This window comes from Amyelois transitella, chromosome 4 (genome assembly GCF_032362555.1).
Source record: "Amyelois transitella isolate CPQ chromosome 4, ilAmyTran1.1, whole genome shotgun sequence".
Classification (NCBI taxonomy): Eukaryota; Metazoa; Arthropoda; class Insecta; order Lepidoptera; family Pyralidae; genus Amyelois; species Amyelois transitella.
In genome coordinates this window covers 8226321-8247549 of record NC_083507.1, presented here as the reverse complement: position 1 = coordinate 8247549, position 21229 = coordinate 8226321, and the positions used below count along the sequence as shown (strand labels likewise).

Below are 21229 nucleotides of genomic sequence, written 5' to 3'. Positions count from 1 at the left end.
CTACAAAAGAAAACAATGAACTACTATCACCTAACTGTTACATCATAATAATTCCCAAATCGCATAATAAGATCTGTCAGCGCGTATCATCAATCAAGTGACGAATCATTTAACACGTGTAATTGATGTAATTTGCATTAACGTGTTCCTGTCCCCGTCTGACCCCGTCTCCAAGCCCGGGGTCAGGGATCACTCGTACATCCTTCACAAACAACACTATTAATGTGAACTATCAATGAGGTCTATTAATTCTAGACCAGTGTAATCTTACTCATGCTCTAGTACTTAAATACCTACTTCCACGTTGGTCTGGGAAATTTCACATCGACCTCACTGACGCTCCACAGCTTTAAAGACCAGGAGAAAATACTAGACGTATTGGAAACTTGGGTGTTAGGTAGTCCATACTTTACCTTTAAGTACTTATTTAATATTAAAGAAAATGTGTTTGTTTGTGTTGCTTTCACGACCTAACACAGTAATGAGTGATTTTTTTGTGTCCCAAATAATGTAGAAATTTTTTTTTAAAGAATACTACGGCACAACACGCTCTTGCGAAATGGAAAACAAGTGTGATAAAAATATCATGGGAATCGATTACAGTACAAAATGATACTTTATACATTATTGGGTAACATTTATAGAGCATATTTATACTATAAACGTTGCAAATACCTTTACATTAGTCCAAAAAAAATATTTTTTTGCACTTTTTATTTACAACTATATAGCTAATCACTATGACCGCCTTAATGTAAGTTTTAAAGTATAAAGTAGTCATAACAGGGGCCTATTCGCCATTTTGTAAACTGCAACATTAATATAGTGCTTATCATGACTACTAAAAGTTAATGAGTACAGCATATGTTGTGGTACATACATACATAAATATTGACACGTCTATATCCCTTACGAGGTAGACAGAGCCAACAGTCTTGCTGAGACTGATAGGCCACATTCAACAGTTTGTCTTGACGATGGAATTGAGATTCAAGTAGTGACAGGTTGCTAGCCCATCGCCTAAAAGAAGAATCCCAGTTTACAAGCCTAACCCTTTGTCGCCTTTTACGACATCCACGGGAAAGATATGGAGTGGTCCTATTCTTTTTCTTTTGGTGCCGGGAGCCATATAGTATGTGGTGGATTTAAACCAAATATGTTTACGTAGGTATCTAGTAAGTATTGAACTCTACACATAGCGCTGCTTGATTATACGTAAAAATTATGAATAATAAAATAACAGGAACCTAGGTTTTCTATGGATATTAATAAATTTAGTTATTTCAAATTCTTTATTCGATTTATACTTATCAAGACATGTACAGATACAGTACACTTTCAGGAATTTTACAAATAAAGGCTGTTAAAGCTGATCTTGGTTTGATTTTGAAAAATTTACGGTGGGAATTTATGATGGTAAAAGTAAAAATGCACTTGCTTGAATATAACACTGAACTGTAATAACTGATTAAGGTAGTTTGACAATACAATTAAGATTTATTGATGAACTGAACTAATATGAACTACAATGGACTGATATTTCACAATAATATGCTTTTTTAAACAACATCTGACTTGACATTCTATTTTGGTTTTTCTTTTTTTCTAAGTGGCCAGTTTCTGTCATGAATAGCTTGAACATGCCGCCTCCCAAGGACATCTATGACGAGATGTCCTTCGTAAGCAAAAACTTAAATATAGGTTGTACTCTTATTTAAAGGTATGCATATATATAAATTAACTTCAATAATATACTAATAATTAAGGTTTAATTAACATCATATATGTTGATAACTTATGTACAATTTACTACACCAGAAATTAGCCATCCGAACACTGTATTCTGAGCAATCAAATTACCCTCAGAGTTTTTCTTTAAGCCATATTCAATTATTTTACTATAAATATCTGCACCCAAAATCATGTCCACTTTACCAGGCCTATTTAATTCAGGATCAGCTAGTGGTTGATCTAACCAATCAAAATATTTTTTATTTATACTTTTGTTGGGTAATTCAGAAGTTATATTACTAACAACATGTGCGTTGACTTGTATATTAAAAGGACTAAACTTAGAGTAAATAGGCAACCTAACCATATGACTAGTATTCATTATATTACTGTTGCCTAAACCTGAAACCGATCCATGAAGTGGTATCTTTTTCAGACATAGACGTTGAACTGCTCCTTCCGTAACAAAACTTGTCTCTGAAGCCTGGTCTATTAGGGCCCTTAAAACTTGAGATTTACCAGTTTCGGATTTAGTGTGAATTAACGCAGTCGGCAAAATTATTTTTCTTGGCCTATCATTTTGATCAGAACCGATTTGTGCAACATGTAATGGATTCCTTGCTTTAAATTGGGTTTGTGTAGTGTGTGGACTATGAATTTCTGGTTGGCTAGGATGCAAAAGTGAATGGTGTCGTTTGTGACAAATTTGACATGTACTGGGTTTCTTACAATATAACAAAGTATGGTTGCCACCTAAACAATTGTAACATATGTTGTTTTTAGCTATAAAAGTTAACCTCTCGACTAAATTAAGTTTGGAAAACTTTTTACAAAAGCACAGTTTGTGTGTATGGGAACAGTACTCGCAAAGCATTTTGGACTGAATTTTTGTAAACATAGATTTTGAACTCAAAATTTGTGAACTATTAGAATGAGGGCTCTTAATTCTGTTCTCTATACATTCTAAAGCTCTGTACCGATTTTCAATAAAATTTTGCAATTCTTCAAATGTTGGTAATTGATTTGCATTAACACTAAATACACTCAACTCCCACTGCTTGCGGGTCTCCGGGTCCAGTTTCTCGGCAACAATATGAATAATGAGAACATCCCAAGTGCTTACATCTATATCTAAATTCTTTAGAGCGCTCAGACAATCGCAAGTCGTATCTAAAAGTTGTTTTAATGCTTCGCCTGACTCAGTAAGCATCATATTTTGCCTAAACAACCTTTGAAGTATGCCGTTAACCAACATTTTTTTATTATTGTATCGTTTCTCTAATTTTTCCCAGCACTGGTCATAGTTTGTATTTGTAATGGGAATATGTCTTATGAGTTGTTCAGCTTCTCCTGTGAGGTAACCTTTGAGATAATGCAGTTTTTGTACATTATCAAGAGAACTGTTATTATGAACAAGGGAGATGAACAAATTCCGAAAAGTTGTCCATTCCGTATATTTACCGGAGAAAACAGGTATTGAAAGTTTAGGTAACTTTACAGAACAAGCTATATTACATTTGGATTCAATCGCTGGAATTGAAGAACATAATGACCGTAAACTTATCCTCATGCGTGTTTTACAAGATGTATAAATATCTGAGACCTCATCATATATACAATTATTTACATAGTCTGTACATTCTAATTGCTCTGAATTTGAGATATTATACAATTTATTATCATTTTCTCTAAATAAAGTCCAATCCTGTTCTAAATTATTTAATACTACTTCAATGTATTCGGGGGTAAGATTCTCTTTTGGACAATTTTTAAAATTATTATAAGTCTTTGTTATTGTTAGTTTAAGTTTTTTCTGAAAATTAAGCAAAGCCTCCATGATAAGACACAAACAAAATATTTATACCTGATATACAAATACTACCTCCTACTTAATAAGTACTAATCTTACAGTATTTATTTAAATATAATATTAAGTATTTAAATATAAACGAACGTTAGGGTATAGGTATGTTGAATGGATTTTCAGACTTCTTGCGCGGCAGTTCCAAACAGGATGTTGAAAAAGAATTGAGAATGTACTCACAAACTTGGCTCTTTCTCCCATATAAAAACTGCGCAATAAACCTGATGCATTAAACTGGCTGTAGACTTAGGTTTAAAGCGCGTTTGTTTGATCACTGGATTTCACATCACAACACTTTACGCTATGTTTCTTCATTAAATGTAACATTATTTGTTTCCATGTGTATACATACACGTATACTCAGCGACGTGAAACAATGTAGATTCTTCATTCAGAGTCGATATGTACAAATACCATGTACATAGAAATAAAATGAAATAAAATGTACACATAAGCTATTATGTACAAAATGAGGTTTACGAATAGCATTTGTAGGCTAGACAATATGTGGCTCGATAAGGACCAATGTTAAAGCTGATCTTGGTTTGATTTTGAAAAATTTACGGTGGGAATTTATGATGGTAAAAGTAAAAATGCACTTGCTTGAATATAACACTGAACTGTAATAACTGATTAAGGTAGTTTGACAATACAATTAAGATTTATTGATGAACTGAACTAATATGAACTACAATGGACTGATATTTCACAATAATATGCTTTTTTAAACAACATCTGACTTGACATTCTATTTTGGTTTTTCTTTTTTTCTAAGTGGCCAGTTTCTGTCATGAATAGCTTGAACAAAGGCTGATAAAAAACATCTTATTTCGTCAATAACATTAGCAGGAAAATGACCGTTAACAATAAACATATAGATCCTATATTCGCACAAGCATCACAAATGGCCATATATCGGTGCATGTTGGGTAATTCAAAATTGAAGAACTGTCTCTGGAGGTCGTACCACTCCCACCGTTCCACCCGCGCCGGTGATCGGCGCAGAATCAGTGAGAATATACCACGATCACCGCTGTCTGAGCAGTGGTTGATAATCATCATGTGAGGAGTGACTTTTATCACCCGTATTACTTCAGGATGCCTGGGCGGGTCGTCTGGGTAATAGACATCTGTAATGTTATAAAAATGTTGGTTAATATCATTACATTATTATAAGTATATTTTCAGGAGCGTCGCAAAGCATCAAGGACGATGCTCATTCGTGTGAAGATGAAGAGAAGCAGCCTGAGAAAAGCTGCACATTCAGGTAACATGTGGCCTTAATACAAAACGGGTTAGGTTTTTCTTGACTTTGTGCAATTACCTAACTTACCCATTTCAAGATTATGTTCAAAGGAAGATAATAAAAAATTTACAAGCAATCGGAAAAAGAGAGAAGCCGTTCTTAAGGATGAAACTATGAAATTATTTCCTATCAAGGCAATGTTATTAGCAACCTGTCCCTATTCAGCCAACCAAATCTTAAAATATTTATATAATTTATATGGAGGAAACCTTTTCCCGTACAAAACAATAAGCAAATCAATGTTAATAATACTTTGTCATAAATAACCAAATCAAGGCCCATTTATTTCGTATCATGTGTCATCGGCGCTGATAATAAAAGGAAATGGTACACTGACAGACATCCAAATGTTTTCCCTTTGTTAGCTCAGGACAAATACATTTCCACACAAAAATATCCCATCAATAACTCAAGGATGTCTATTTCTATACACGAATTAATTCACTTGAGGTATATGTATAGGTATAAATTATATTTGCCAAAAAATATTCACCCATTATACGTCAAATGAGATATTAAAAAACAATTGCAATAAAGTCAACGTAGTAAAATAGGTAGATAAATGGCGCTCAAGCATCAGCAGCCATCTTTGTTGAAATGGGCAGAACTAAACTTATTTTTACTTAAATATGGTTTTAATAGTTAAAATCTAATCAATAACGTTTAAATTTACTTGATTTAATTCGACTTAAGAATAAATTTGAACGTTATTGATTAGATTAATTATCTTAATCTTATTAATATATGATTCAATTCAATCACACTCTACTTAAACCTTGGTACTTTTTAATGCAATCCCTTAAATGTCAAGAAAATCTGGTTTAAAAGGAGGTTACCGATTCCTCTAGCCATCAACTCCTGTTCCAGTGGTCGGCGTTTCTCCGCTACCCACAACCCTGGAGTTTCCGTAGTATAAAAGTATGTCTGCTCCATGGTCTGCCCGTCCTCGTCCCATATGATCTTGATTCTCTTCTCATTATACATGTCTCTTTTTCGCCTGTTCAGCTTGACATCAAGCCACGATCCTGACATGTGGGTTCCTGACCAAGGATTGCTTTTGTAAGATCGCCAATCTTCGCCAGAGTAATTTCTTCTTTTAATCTGTAAATATTTGTTCAAAAACTAATTTTTATATCTATTTAGCGCGCATTTACGTAAATGTTATACAAAATAATAAAGTTAATTTCAAAACACACTTACAAACTAACCTTTACTTATTATTCCAGGTCAACATCGCTACAATAACAGAATAAATAAATGAACTGTACCATAAATAAAAATAATTTTGAATTCTAAATAACATATATGATAAAACTCAAACTACACTTACCGACCAATCAGATAAATAATCCTCACGGCCTTCATTGCTTGGATCTGTTATATACAAGGTGACACAGCCTACGTCATTTGGCTTGTTCGTCAAATCTGGGGTGTGTTGAGCGTACCCTACTCCGTACCATATCCCGAAAACGTCGTCCATATTGAAATTATGCGCCCAGCGGATACTAGAGCCACAGAAACCGTAAGTGGTTGATGCGAACAATAAAACTATTAGCAAAGGCAGAAGAGACATGATGCCAGACAGAATTGCACTGAATGTGTGAGACAAGGCGACGGCCGAGCTGCCAATTATGGGATACAGGTACTGCATTGGATTTAGTATGAGGCAAGCAATTGCAATGGTGCATTTAGTTATCTGGTTGCTATTTTTGAAAGTTGATAATCTGCAGCTTCCGTTCTTATTTGTTGTTGTTATCCGGGTTGGAAGGTTGGAATTTAATAATGATGAAGTCTTATAAAATGAATAAATATGGATAGATCTCTTGGAAAACTTTATGATACAAAATTATATTTTGTTTTTATATTACCAATATCTATAGTCTACATTGGTTCTCTGCAGTCGAAATTTCACAGCCACTTAAATACCTTTATTTTAGATATTTATTAATTACAGATTTGAAATCATCAAAGTAAATCAAGTTACTACACTGGCAACATCGTAAAAGTTCGTAGCACTGCTATCAAACAACGTTAGTAAAATTAATTATTAAACTAAGAAATCTGTTACGTCGTAGCAGCTCGTAGCACTGCTACGAATTACCTTTGTTGAAATCTTACACGTGTCACCTTTGAACAGGGAGAGATTTGCAGAAATTATATATTTAATACTAGAATTTGCCCGGCTGGCTGCCCGCTTAGCTAGCGAGGAAATCGCTTTTTCGGTTCAGTATTTTTTGAGTCAACTTTTTCACTAGGGTTTCTTAACTACGAGTATTAACTTCTGGATTTGATAAAGGCAGAAGTACTTTACTGTATGGTTCTCTCTCTACTTTAGAAAAGGACTACTCCATATCTTTCTCAGGGATGTCGTAAAAGACGACTAATAGAAACTAAAGACGAATAAAAATGGGCTTCTTTTTGTAGACGATGGGCTAGCAACCTGTCACTATTTGAATCTTCCTCCTGGCTTAAGTCATGGTTGCATCCTCACTTCTTTAGATTAGGTGAGTCAGATTTTTACAAGAAGCCACTGCCGGATCGGATATCTGCAACCTTTGCAGATAAACCTACCCCGTATTGGAGCATATGGTTACACATCCTGTTGCCTGAATGCGCAGGTTTCCTCACGATGTTTTCCCTCATAATATCGGTTAATCGGTTATCGGTTAATAAGAGCATCGGTTAGTATTCAAACTAATGTTCATAACTTTTGCGCATTTTAACCGGGCACCTTAGCGATTCGACCACCAACGCTTTTACTCCTATTTAGTCCATCCATCCTCCTATTCAGTTCACTATTTGAAGCAAAATATGGCCTTTTATATTATATGGCTTTATTTAAGTCTGATGAAACCGTACTGTGCGGTAGCAACAATCGTAAATTGCACGTTTTCTAGTATTGTAAAAGTAAGAATGGTAAGGTAAAAACAAAAACAATAAAAAAATAAAATACTTATTTAGTTTGTTATATTTGTTTAAAAAAATACATACTTTTGAATTGAATCAACAGAACAACACAGTTCACCAAATGCCAAATTGTTCTTATAACTGAGATCTATCATATCCTTTTATACATTTCTATATATAAAAACATCTATGTATATCTTTAACTTAACCGAAACATTATTCAATCCACAACACCGAATCTCTTAGGTATTGTTTTCGTAAATGTATAGATTGTACAGATTGTGTATTGCACAAGACAACACTAAGTAAACTGGGAAAAGAATAAGAATTTAAAGCAGAAATCGTTTTCTTATAATTAAGTTTTCTATGGTATTTATTTTTTCAAATGCACGCTTAAACCGGCTATTCTTGAGATCTCCATAATAAAAACACAAGGAAACAATAACTTAAACACGAGACGCATATTGTCGAGGCTGAGTTTTCGCATACCCTCTTCAGTGCAGATGTGGACAGATGTTTCATAGTGAACACATTGTGGATGCTGGCCAGGTCTTCAGGAGTCAGCTGGTTCTCATTTCGGGACAACACGACGCTGTACAGCTGGGAGTGGGGCAGTCTCATGCAGAAGTTTAATACCAAGTGATTGTTCGCCGCTTTTAGAACTTGGATCACGCCACCGAAAAACCTGTACATTTCGTCGACAGCTGAAATAAGAAATATCTGAAATTATTTTAGGAATAAGGTATTATGTAATGTGTGCAATGTGTTTTTCGACACTTTAAAATAGAACCACTCCATATCTTTCCCATGGATGTCATTAAAAGGCGACTAAGGGATGGGCTTATAACAGGCGATGGGATAGCAACCTGTCGCTATGGGAATCTGTTCCATCATGAAGCCATACAGCTGAATGGGGCATTTCAGTATTTTCAAGACTGTGGGCTCTGTCTACCCCGCAAGGGATATAGACGTGACTATATGTATGTATGAAAAAATATTATAAAACTGGTAGGTATTGCAGATGCACTTTATAACACAATTTTATATATCCAATAACTTATCTTACGTCCGTTAATTGGGAAAGACAATTATCTTGTTTCCTTTTGAAAACATATAAAAATTACTTACATCCATTGGGCACATCCGTCGGCCAAAAGCCCTTATGAGAAGTGTTTACTTTAATGTGGTATTCTTCCTTCCATAGACCTTCATGCCATTCCAGCACCAAGTGTCTGATGCGGTACGGCTCCACTAGGCCATATTGACCATACGATCCATACTGGCCGTATTGTCCGTTTTGGTTATAATAGCTCGACTGGCCGTATTGGCGACTCCCATATGGTCCATTTGTCGGCAGAGTGTAGGGTGGAATAGAAGTTGGCTGAAACATACATTAAGAAAGTTTTAAATTCCTATAGCAGTAAGTATATGCGCACATGGGGTTATTTAATCAATATCAGTGACAAAACGGGAACTGCGTAGAAATACATATGATATCAACCTAATTAGTTAAAATTTTAGATATACCCTTATGATAAGTAAAATTGTTAACTTAGCCACAGAGACATTCCAAAGTTTTTTAATTTAAGAAAACGTTACAAGTATTTTGTTGGTAAGTTCTAAATCACATAATTTAGTTAACAAATTTAATATTAAAATCATTTTGCGACGCGAACTTCCAAGATCTCGCACAGAATAATAAAGCATAAAACTTTTCGAGACTCTTAGTAACCGAAAAAGTTGTATATTCAAAAATAACTGGAACTCACTAAGTTTCTGTTTATCAGTCCCCCATTTACATAATCCTCCAATTTCCGAATTTGAATAATAGGGCAGTACGGGTTGTATTCGGTTTTCGTAACATGCTCCTTGTGGAATATGTATTCGCGTATATACCACATTCCCAGTAATTCGTCTTCATCGAAATCATGGGTTGGGTTCAAGTTTCGACAAAAGTTTTCGTGTGTAGCGAGAATTCTATAAATGTGCACTAAAAATATGAGTAATACTCTCATTGTTGATTGAATTAGAATTTGGGGAAGTTGTAATTCGTGTTGACGGTTGAACGAACTATCCAAGATGTCTAATTAAGGTGGACTCGCGGACCACCTCATGACCGCGACCACATAATTAACCTATTAATTGACATAGTGACTCTGAAGAATATTCAACTAAGTACATCCTGTCTGTCTTCATTTCTGACTTAATAAATAAACCAAAATTATATTAGTTTCATATGCCCGTGTTTCATTCCGTTTTGTCATATTTTTTGTGAAAAGTTTGTTTTGAGATGACACGAAATATTTTTTTAGAATAACCCATAATTCTATGCTTTATTTTGGAGTGCACAGATTTTTTGTGGCAATGAAACCGTTTTGAAGGATTATTTTGTTCGAGGGATAAGGAGTTTGCGAAAGTATCACTTAAAAATAACATAATCACTTTAATAAATAAACGAAAATAATACGAACCAAAATATCAACTTCTTTGATATCGATATAAAAACACTCCTTTGTATATTCAATCCTGTATTCACCCTTTGCGTGCGGTATTTTCTCAACCCCGTACCAAACACCGGTTATTTGGTCTAAATTAATGTCGCCATAATAAGGCGAAAGATCATCACAATATTTATGATTTTCGAAGTAATAACTATTTGGACTAAAACACAAACCAAAACCAAAACTTAATGAAATGAAAAATAACTCAGCGCAATACATTTTGGTTAATCCGGTGATAACCCGGATATAATAGGATAAACGTTTCGGATAAAGTGAACCGGGAGTACTAGGCGACTATACTGCAGAAGAGATGTCGAGCAGATTAACCGGCGGATACAGCGAGGCAAATACTCTGAACTGAACCACGTGGGCGGCTGACACGGGCTCCTAAATGATCCGCACTCGACTCATGTCGGCGTTTAAACAATACCACAGATATTAAGTGAAATATAGACACGTTAAAGTATAATAATCAAAAAATATCCAATCAAATCAAAGCTAAAGGTAAATATGAAAAGTTTTTGGCAGGTTAAATAGGTCCTCATAGAAATTAAATGTCACGAAAAATTCAAAAAGCCGATCAAAAAAATCTTTAAACCATACATACAGCCCTAAAGGTAGGTATATAAGAAATTTAAAATAGAATCAAAACAAACGAGTAAAGATTTGTATAAAACACTTAAACCATTTTAATTTTTATATTCTTAGTGTTTTAATTTTATTCCGTTTACATTGGGCCGCAAAGACGTTGAAATATTTTGTTGTGTCATTTCTAATAGCTTTATATAGTGTTGTTGATGCACCACACAAGTGGTAATTTACTCGTTATACGGTAATATTTCCTTGATTAGTTAGAGCCCCCCTGCCATAAAGTCAGTACCATCTCGTACGAGTATACATCAATTGAAAATCAAAATTATCATCATAACATTATATATGTATATCTAAAATTCAAAATTCTACAGAGAAAATTCTCAAGATATTTTGAAGTTTTCTTTATTCAACGCCGGTTTCTCGGGTTTTCCGTTGAGAAACGCTTTCCTCGGCATACTTACGAACTAGGATAGCAGAATCGGGAGGGAGTGGATTGTGGAAAATCAATACAATGTAATGACGTCACTAGGGGTGCATATCGATCGAGTGCGATAGGAAGCGCGATGTGGTGGCAAGATTGATTAAGTCCAAACTAACATTAGTAACGTGGCAATTTGCTGACTGTGCTTTGATTTTACTAACCGAGTGCAAAAATCGACACGGTCCTTAATTTGACTGCGTGAATGTTCTTTTATTCTTTGGTTAGTTTGTTCTCTCCGATTAATCGTCCTATTATTCTTTTTTATTTATATGCAACATCCTTTATCTCGCTTATATTCACCACATCAAGGCCAATAGATGGACAAACACACTTTCACATCGGTAATGTTAAGTAGGTACATATGGATAAAAGATGATAACTTTTTAATGAATCAATTGCAATGAAAAAATTGAAAATGTTTGGTTAAGTTCAAAACGAAACATTTTTTAAGAAATTTGGATCAGTACAGTCAGACACTCATAAAAATTTTAAATTATTTTCTTTATTATTTATCTATGGTGTCCCTCGCCCTCTATCCAGACAAAATATTATTACTGTTTTTATATATAAGTAAGTATAAAGGTTAAGAAGAAGATGACATACTAGCTTTCTTTTCGCGCACAGATTAACGTGGATTTACATCGTCTCCAACATTGAGATAAAAAGTAACCTAAAGGTCAAATTTCGTCAAAAGTAAGCGGTAAATTTCGTCATAATCGGTCTTTTAGTTTTGAGCTTAATAATTACAAACAATATATAAATATTCTCTTTATAAAATTGGTGGAGACCTTTAGCTCATATACCTTGGGAGCAGCCTGGATCATTCGACTACAATTCAGGAGTAAGGATAGGTACACTGAATACTTCTGTCCAACCTCCGTGTGGACCTGTAAATACTCGTAGAGGTTTTTTCAATTCAATTTAAAATAAAACTTGGTTACTTACAGCCAAACAATACAAAACAACTTATGGAATGTTTCTATATTTATGCTGTTTATAGGACAGTAAATGTGATAATAAAAGAAATTTCCGTTCCAACATGGCGCCGTGCGTGACGTAGCGTCAATTGTCACGGTGGCCATGACGTCGTGCGCTGTGATTGAGCTCGGGGTTGTTAGTACTAGAATCTCAGAAATTAATGGAGCTGTAAACTTCGTAGAGGGTAGCTGTGTGGGGTTGCTACACTCGTAGAATTTCTTTTTCCTGAAACTGGTTTTTAAAAAAACTGCTGCGCCTGTTACGAAGCATTCTTCTACGATCGTAGCATTTTACTTCTCTTGTCTATATTCTTTACAGGGGTAGCCAGAGCCAACCTGTCAATTTTCACTCTGAATTTGTCAGGTTGGCTCATTTTTTGAATCGACTGTACGAATGCTTATTATGTTTTGTTGGGTTGTTTGAATACTCGACCAATTTCTAATAGATTTTGGTAATTCTATTTTTATTGAAAAGGTTGTTGCATAATCAAAGTCAATCGAATGATGGTGACTTGTCGTGTAAATTAAATAGAATTAACAAAAAAAAATTAATACCTTTTCAATTCAAATTTGACACAAAAATTTATTTATCGTAAAGTGGCAATGACGTCGTGCGCTGTGATTGAACTCGGGGTTGTTAGTACCAGGATTGCAAAAATTTATGGAGCTGTTATTTTCGTAGAGGGTTGCTCTGTGACGTTGTTACGCTCGTAGAATTCTTCGAGCTTTACGAAAAGCTTTGGCCGGCGTAGCAATTTTTTAACAGTACAGTTTTAACAAAATCTGTCTTTTAATTTATTTATATACCACATATACTACACATTACAACCTTTACGGGGTAAACAGACACTTTTAGGAACTCAAATCCATTATCAGGATATCAAATTAAACGTGGTCAATAAGTCTTGTGTCTATTAGTTCTTTATTCCCGTAAATTATTTTTTTCATTTAAAAGTAAATAAAAAAAAGATAAGAATCCCTTTACAAATATTGCACAATTAACCTTAATATGTACGCATGTGTAGTGTATGCTGCAGATGTACAAACAGGCTACATCTAGCTCATCGATACGAGTACACGTATTAATTTATGAATATGTTTATTTCAGCAATTCTCAAATAAGGCAGTTTCAGGATAGACTTATCCTACGTCTTGCTGACACCAACTAAGCATCTCTCAATATTTATGGCTAGACATAAAAAATTACTGTTTATTGATACTAATATTATAAATGTGAAAGTGTGTTTGTATATTTGTTTGCCCGTATTTTACGTCAAAACCACACAACTGATCTCCATTAAATTTTACAAACTTGAAGTTTGAAGTACGAAAAAGGACATATGATAATTTTGACGTGGGTGGAGCTGCGGTAAAATGCTAGTAATACATAAAGGAACGAATTAAAAGTTAAATAGTTGAAGGGCAAGATATTTTGTCATAGCTCCTATTAGATTTTCACTTTATTATAAGCAAGCGACAATGTAAACAGACTCTTATTACACTGGTGTAACACGTGCCTAAATACTGGGAAAACATACATTATACACGTATATTTGTTCTAAGTCTAGATCCGCAGTAACTGAGTACTCCACTAATATCTGGATGCTTGGTAGAAAAGTATTATTAGTATAGGCAAGACACGAATGTGGAAGAGCAATGAATATGAATGTAGCGAAAGAAGTATGCAGGGATCGTGGCAAGTAAAAGGATGTAGTGTAGCCTATCCCTCCAGAATATATAGAGAAGGGAATTTACCACACACGTCCAACTTTGTTTTATGAGATCAGATTCAAATTATTTGAAATTTGAATCATCAGTGCGCCCATCAGTAAGTAGAATTAGGTCATAGAAATCAATCATCAAAATTTTGCCAGTCTGATTACAGTCAGATTAAGTCACACTAAATTGCATGCCATATTTGTAATATAATGTAATTTTGCATTTTTATCAAATTTTGATAAATATGCAAAATTACACGTTCATACGTTTATCAAAACTTTTCAATGTTAGTAATTGAGCTTAAGAAAGATTACGTCAAGCGACAACATTAACATTTTTTACGAGGACATTTGTCAGTTACCCTAATGAAACGGAAGATAATTTATAAAAATAAGACAATGTTAAAGTTAATGACGGATAAATGAAAAAGTGCATTTTTGCTAATTATACTGGCCGCTAACGCTCAAAACAATTTTGGTGTGTTAAAAACAAATTCACTGCCATTTTCATCTCGTGCCGCATAAATCTTCGGACCCATGCCAATGAAATTCCAATGGGGGTTACCCCGGAGGCATTGTGGTTTTCAGTACCAGGGACATAGAACTTACATAAAGCTTAGTTTTAACAACTTCAGCAGTAGCCTCTATATTATGAAGTGCTACGACCCTGCTACGAGAGTGCTACGAAGCCTACGACGGTCTACAATTTCAATATTGCTTTATTGATTGAAATAAGCGACTGCATGTATTCACACGGAATTAGTACAAGCAATGGACATATAATATTATTAATATAGGTTCTGAAACTTTATACTTTCCACTGGACTGTTTCTTACAAAACTAGCTGTTACCCGCAGCCCCGCTCGCGTGTATGTCGCTTTTGGCGTAACTTGTGGAAACTACAATTATCCAGATCTATATATGGACTAATATTAACTTATATAGTATCCAATTCTCGTGCAATTTTTATCTATTACATTGCTACGATACCAAACTGAAAATAATAACATACATTATTATCACATTTGTCTCTTAAAAAGAGTAGACGCAGTCATTACGAGTAGGACCTAAAAGCTGCTCCTAAACTGATAGTGAGAAATTTATTAGTTTAAAAGTTTAGTTTAAAAGCTTCGAAGCAGTGCTTGAAGTGAATTTTCAATTCACCATAACTTCCTTTTTCCTTAATCGATTTTGACGAAACAAAGTTTTAACAACATTCGTAATTGTTCGTAATCTACCTGTATTCACAGGTAGATTACGAACAATTATGAACATGTGAGTGTATTAACATGTGAATGTGAATACCAGCGTTCAAATCCATTGAGTAGTTTCTAAGTAATAACGTACCAGACAGGCAAACAAACAAAAAGTCGCCTCTAATCAATTTTTTTGGAATAATATTTAATGTACAGACACTCGATTTTACTGCTATATTTAAAATACATATAACAAAACAGTATGACTACATTATTTTAAACATGCGAATTTTCTGGAGTAAAATTTCATACAAATCTGTGCAGGGGTTTGAAAAACTAGTCCCAGTTGCAAATACTACGAGCAATGTCTCAGCGTTTCGGAGGTTATTTCCACCAGGCGCCCATGTTTCCAAGGAGATTCGTCGCTACGCGCTCCCGGTTCCCTAGGGCACTGCACTGTAGACCCTATACATTCCTCAATAGGAAACACTTTTAGTTTTTATGTTTGTTACTCGTCAGTAGTTACATATAGAAATATACATATATGAGAATAGTTTTCTCTTGTAACCAATAAATAATGACAGGTTTCATATTTGTGACTTTGCTAAGAGCCGATGTATACATTGCATATATATGGAAAAACTAAGTTAATTATACATTTATTCATTAAATTTTATTCAGTAAGTATAAAATAATTTCAAAAGAAACATATATGAATACAGTACAATACAGAAAAATAAATTAAAATGAATAGACTTCAATCATAATAGTCAGTAACGAAAAAAAAGCAGTGTTGTGTTAAATAAGAAACACTTTCTCACAAATTTTAAGTTAAAATAAAAAAAAACTAGTCGCATATAATATGTACTTAAAAAACTGTAAATAGTTCTGTGGTGTGCCACTATGTTATTACAATCGGGCCGGCACTATGAGCGTCTACGAAGGGCGCTACGAGCGCCTACGAAGGGCGCTACGGCAGCTACGCGGCCGTACTCCATCCTTCTCGGCTACGCTCGCTACGAAAATCAGTTAGGATTTTCCACGGTGACGTAACGCCTTGGCTACGAATATACCAGGGTTTCATAGCATGTTAGAACAAGTTCGCGCCGTAGACCGAACTATTACGCGGGCGCCCCGCGTAAGCTAGTGTGGCACAATAGGGTAGCAGGATACGCAGTAGATGTAAATAGTTTTCCCCAACTATCTGAGGGTGGGAGGGTAGTGGCGAAGTAACATGAGCGGAACGGTGGGGTTACTTGCAAGTGAAGGATACAAAGATGTTCGACAAACATGTGAGGAAATTTATGGCGATTATGAGAACACAAGTTTCAATTTTATTGGAATTGGAAAATTTCCTAATAATTATTTGGATAAAAAATGATCACTAAAAATACCTTATTAGTTTCCTCACATAATATTATTTTCATTATATAATTAAGTTATTATTAAATAAAATTTTCTAATAAAAGAACGTGTTTTACTTTAATAAATGATTAATGAAGAAATATTCTGTTTTACTAGTACGAGTATAAGTAAGATATATTTTGATTAGGTTTCTTAATGTAAATTAAAGTAAATATTAGGCTCACTTTCAATGTCAAGTTACTTAAAAAGTATAATTAAAATTTAGATTTGCGAGGCCACCTTCTTGAGATTTGGGTGTCCTAGTAAAAGATTAGGCGAATGAACGATCGCCATTTTGTTTTCAGGTAGTTTGAAAAGCGTTTTTGAACTTATTATACGAAAAAGGTTTTTAGTACTTAATGCTATGTAACAAATCTTACACCGCCGACTGAGCAGCGGGTAAAAGTAAGTCTTAAATACTCATCTGCAAATACTTTTTTAAATAATAATCGTTGTAATTTACTAAAAAAAATTTCATTACAATCATGAACAACCGCCTTATACAACTATAATTTTCCAAAAATATCATAATAAGTGAAAATTATACTTTTTGTCTTAAATATTTTGAATCGAGCAACCCTCTGTATGGCAAATTTGAGGGGTGGAAAGAGCTCTAAATTGTTATGTTATCCTAGTAGCGGGGGTCACATGCAAACGCCAGCGTGTCACAAACACGCTCTTGGGGGCATTGCACTTATAGAGCTTTAAAAAAGGGGTTGGATTTTAACATGTTTGCTATGGATATTTTTTAAATGTCAATTATACTTATTACTACCATCATTTTTATCGAAATTACATTACAAAAATATGAAAAATTATATTAATCTACTTATATGATGTTAAAAAATTTCTGACTTTTTTGTATAATTTTATTTTTAACAGCTTGTTTTATTTAGGGCTTATAAGAAAAAATAATAATTTAGGGGGTTTGAAGAGCCAAAGCATACTTAAATGGCAAAAAGAAAAATGTATGTAAAAAATTTAAAAAAAAACTAGCCACAATGAGAAAGGCGTTGACGTCGAAATAAAATAAAATCTCAATGTATTCATCATCCCTGCACGCTTTCCTTGACATTTTTCTTATAAGTTACTTACACATTTTTACTTGTGGAATGATATATTTTAATAAAATTATTTAAACTGCTATAAAGATTATTAAGTGAAAAATAATAAACGTGTGCAGTATTTTGTCTGAAATTTATAATATCAGAAAGCCTCATGCGAGATGAAACTGTGCCAAATTTAACGGGCCACCTTTGGCATTTCCGTGACCTTTGCAAGGATCGTCTCCCGCCAGTGACGTGTCCGCTCCAGAGGTCGATTTTACTAGGATCACATGAATATAAAGATGTATACACTCGGTGTCTTTGTCTCTAAATGTGGCCACGATATAATAATATGGGAAATTTCTGAGCGTTTTTAACAATAGGGAATATGACGGGTTAAATCAATTGATACACACGTAGTTGAATCATTATGTGAATTTTAATTTTGACGTCGAAACTGTTTTTACATCTCATTCAAAATACGATGGAAAAGTAAATTATTCAAATATTGGCATAGCTTAAATATCAGTGAATAAAAATTATGGAAAACCTTTAATAAGACAACGTATTAACTAGTTTAGGAACAAAGACAATTGGTCAACTAGTTTTGGGATAAAGAAATGTACATAACTTATAAATTTAATCGTATTTTTTTTACCAGACTTCAAGAAACAAGAAGGTTCTCAATTCGACCGTATTTTTTTATCAACTCCGGTATTAATAATTCAGTCATTCATATATATAATCACGTCTATATCCTTTAAGGGTACACAGAGTCAGCAATCTTGCAAGACTGATAGGCTACGTCCAGCTGTTTGGCTTAATGATAGAATTGAGATACAAATAGTGACAGGTTGCTAGCACATCGCCTAAAAGAAGAATACCAAGTTTACAAGTTTATCCCTTAGTCGCCTTTAACGACATCCGTGGGAACGTGATGGAGTGGTCCTATTCTTTTTTTTATTGGTGCCGGGAACCTTACGGCACATTATTAATCCGATTAATAAATAATAAGATTCGTAAAATTTTCCTTTTGCATTCAAAAGTGTAGTTAGTGTCCGTGTGGTCCCATAGAAATTTAGTTCAGGTCTGGTCATATATGTGGAAGACACTTCAGGGGGGAACACCTCAAAAATCCACAGAATAAGCTCTGCAGTTAAGTTAATATGTATGTGGATACTAGTGTATATGGCAAAGGCCTCTTCTTACAAGGAGTATGGTAAAAACCAGCACAGTCAAAAATAGCTAAAAGACGAAGAGAGCAGATGTAAAGCACTAATCACGGAAATGTACTCACACTCAAAAGGATCATAGGTACCTAACCTACCTACATAAATTTTGTAAGTAGGTATTTAATATTAATATTTTTTTAACAATATTGTGGTATCATTAGCTTTTTTCACTTCCATAAACAATTTTAAATTTATTTCTTCTAATAAATTAACCATAATCAAATTAAACAACGTTTATTAAAATGTTTTAAAAATAAACTACATACATAAAATAAAATCTTTTTTTTAAATGTTGAAGATATTTTTGAATTTGGGCGATATTTATAGACTTAAGAAAGAAGACTTCTTTGTGGGCTGTGTAATTTGGGCCGTTTTGGCCGGCCGTTAGCTTCGGAAAACAATTTTCTCCGCCCAGTGGGCGGCCGAGGGCGGCGCTGACTCGGCGTCACGTGGCAAACTTACTAGGTTTCCATGAAATCAAAGGATCTCTTATCGAAATAAAGCACCCAGACACCTCACAATAAGGAGCTTTACACCGGAGAACACGTGGACTCAGAAAGTACTCATTTCGGTAACCTTATCCCGAAATAGATGTACTAGAAATATACATCCGAAAATACTCTTAAGGGCAAAGCGATTACATGATAACGGCTATTTAGAAGGAATATTTTTAGTACAATTTTAAGTTTCTACTTATATCAAATTTCATCGGAATAGGATTGCCAATATAGGAATAAGTTCTTTAATTTTATATCACTTTTAAATTTCCAGAAAACACATAAATATTATTTCCTCTTTATATCTTATAAACGGGGTAGGCAGAGCCAATAATATCAAAGACTCTAAAACCGCGTTCAGCATAATGGCTAATATGATAAATTCCAGTTTATAAGTCTTTCCTTTGAACGACTTTTACAATCTACGCGGCAAATAGCTGGAATGACCTACTAGAAGATATATTTCGTTGCAACCAGATCCGCACGGAAGCTAGATAAAAAATAGTATATTTGTATACTTTATTAAATACGTACGAAAATTACTTAGGTAATTTAATTCTGAATGTAGCCACTGCTTTCTCAAGTCAGGCTACTCCGCCCAAGCCCGCCCAAAGATCTCTGTAGGGCGGCAACAATTTTCCACGGGCGACGCTACTACCAGGACAACAGAATATTCATAGAGGCTGAAGATAAAACTTGCAAACTGTGCAGTGCATGTGAAAATTTGAGGGAGGCAAAACGAAAAGAGACAAAACACTTCATTGCGCATGCGTAGTGAATCATTGGAATAACGAACAAGTGGTGCGTAAAAATGGTGTGATATTCCTTCACCATTTACCTATTATGTTTAATTGAGTCACTTCTCAACTTTACCATTAAGAATTAAAAATGTCAATTGCAAAACCCGAAATGTCGAAGCCTTTTTGATACTAGAATAGAAAGTCCTACTGACGGGGGAAGTATAGAATTTAATTTCAAAATGATTTTTTGGTATACTAAGTACACTTACTACAAACTTCTAAATAAGATACCTACCTTTCGATCGTGATCGTGATAGGATCGTGGCGAGTAAAAATATTATCTGCCTACCCTTCCGGGGAAGAGGCGTGTTTATGTATTTGTATATATGTTTGAGGGGCTTTTCGTTTATCGAGTAAGGATAGTGGGGAATACCAATACAATGGTTATTTATCTACTTATGACATTAACTTTCCTATTGAATAACATAGCATCTTGGTACCTATGTACATATATAATATCCATAACAGAAACATGAAAATACAGGCGAAGTACAATTTCAAATTACACACGACCTTAACCGTATAAAAATGACGTCCCACGCTGACGCAGGTTGTTGGGTACTTTCATATTTCACTTTACGTAACGTTAGGAGCAGCTAGGCTGACATTTCACGGATCGTGTTATTAGGGAGTGGGTATTGAGCATTGGGCGGCGTCGCGTCGCACGGCGTCGTAGGTCGTGACGAGGCGCCTAGTGACGTCACTACGAGGGTGGAGGGTGCGACAGCCGGCCCGGTAAGGGTAGATGCCCCCCAGTGAAAGTCGGCATAACGGCGTCAGTGTAGCCTGGCTCGCCGACGGGCTCGCACGTGCCAAAGATTCAGGCTCCCGTCGCTCGGACATTAATAACCTCCAAACCCCATGCATTATACTAACAACTATTCAAACCATTATCCCTACAAACAAAATCCTGGAGACGTTGACGATAATTTTTCGCACGGTTAGTAATTTTATTGTGTTATATCGGTCGCGTTA

At 34.7% G+C, this 21229-nt stretch overlaps 2 protein-coding genes across 2 annotated transcripts; both read right to left on the bottom strand.

Moving 5' to 3' along the window:
• Positions 1 to 1795: 1795 nt before the first annotated feature.
• On the bottom strand, positions 1796 to 6474 carry LOC106136901 (uncharacterized). Its single transcript, XM_060953290.1, has 5 exons — positions 6232 to 6474; positions 5738 to 6002; positions 4489 to 4725; positions 2692 to 3093; positions 1796 to 1971 (listed from the first exon to the last, which is right to left on the bottom strand). Exons 1-5 carry the CDS (start codon positions 6472 to 6474, stop codon positions 1796 to 1798), a joined length of 1323 nt encoding a protein of 440 aa, XP_060809273.1.
• Positions 6475 to 7932: 1458 nt separating this feature from the next.
• LOC106136902 (uncharacterized) lies at positions 7933 to 10528 on the bottom strand. The gene is made up of 3 exons (XM_060953277.1): positions 10280 to 10528; positions 8937 to 9189; positions 7933 to 8512 (listed from the first exon to the last, which is right to left on the bottom strand). Exons 1-3 carry the CDS (start codon positions 10526 to 10528, stop codon positions 8211 to 8213), a joined length of 804 nt encoding a protein of 267 aa, XP_060809260.1. The 3' UTR covers positions 7933 to 8210.
• Between the last annotated feature and the right edge of the window lie 10701 nt (positions 10529 to 21229).

Coding starts and splice junctions, on each gene's coding strand:
- LOC106136902 (XM_060953277.1), bottom strand. CDS start 10,528: ATGTATTGCGCTGAGTTATTTTTCATTTCATTAAGTTTTGGTTTTGGT. Junction 9,190..10,279: donor TCAAAGAAGTTGATATTTTG/GTTCGTATTATT, acceptor TGTATGTTTCAG/CCAACTTCTATTCCACCCTA. Junction 8,513..8,936: donor GACGGATGTGCCCAATGGAT/GTAAGTAATTTT, acceptor TTCTTATTTCAG/CTGTCGACGAAATGTACAGG.
- LOC106136901 (XM_060953290.1), bottom strand. CDS start 6,474: ATGTCTCTTCTGCCTTTGCTAATAGTTTTATTGTTCGCATCAACCACT. Junction 6,003..6,231: donor ATTATTTATCTGATTGGTCG/GTAAGTGTAGTT, acceptor AAATATTTACAG/ATTAAAAGAAGAAATTACTC. Junction 4,726..5,737: donor GTTGATGGCTAGAGGAATCG/GTAACCTCCTTT, acceptor ATAACATTACAG/ATGTCTATTACCCAGACGAC.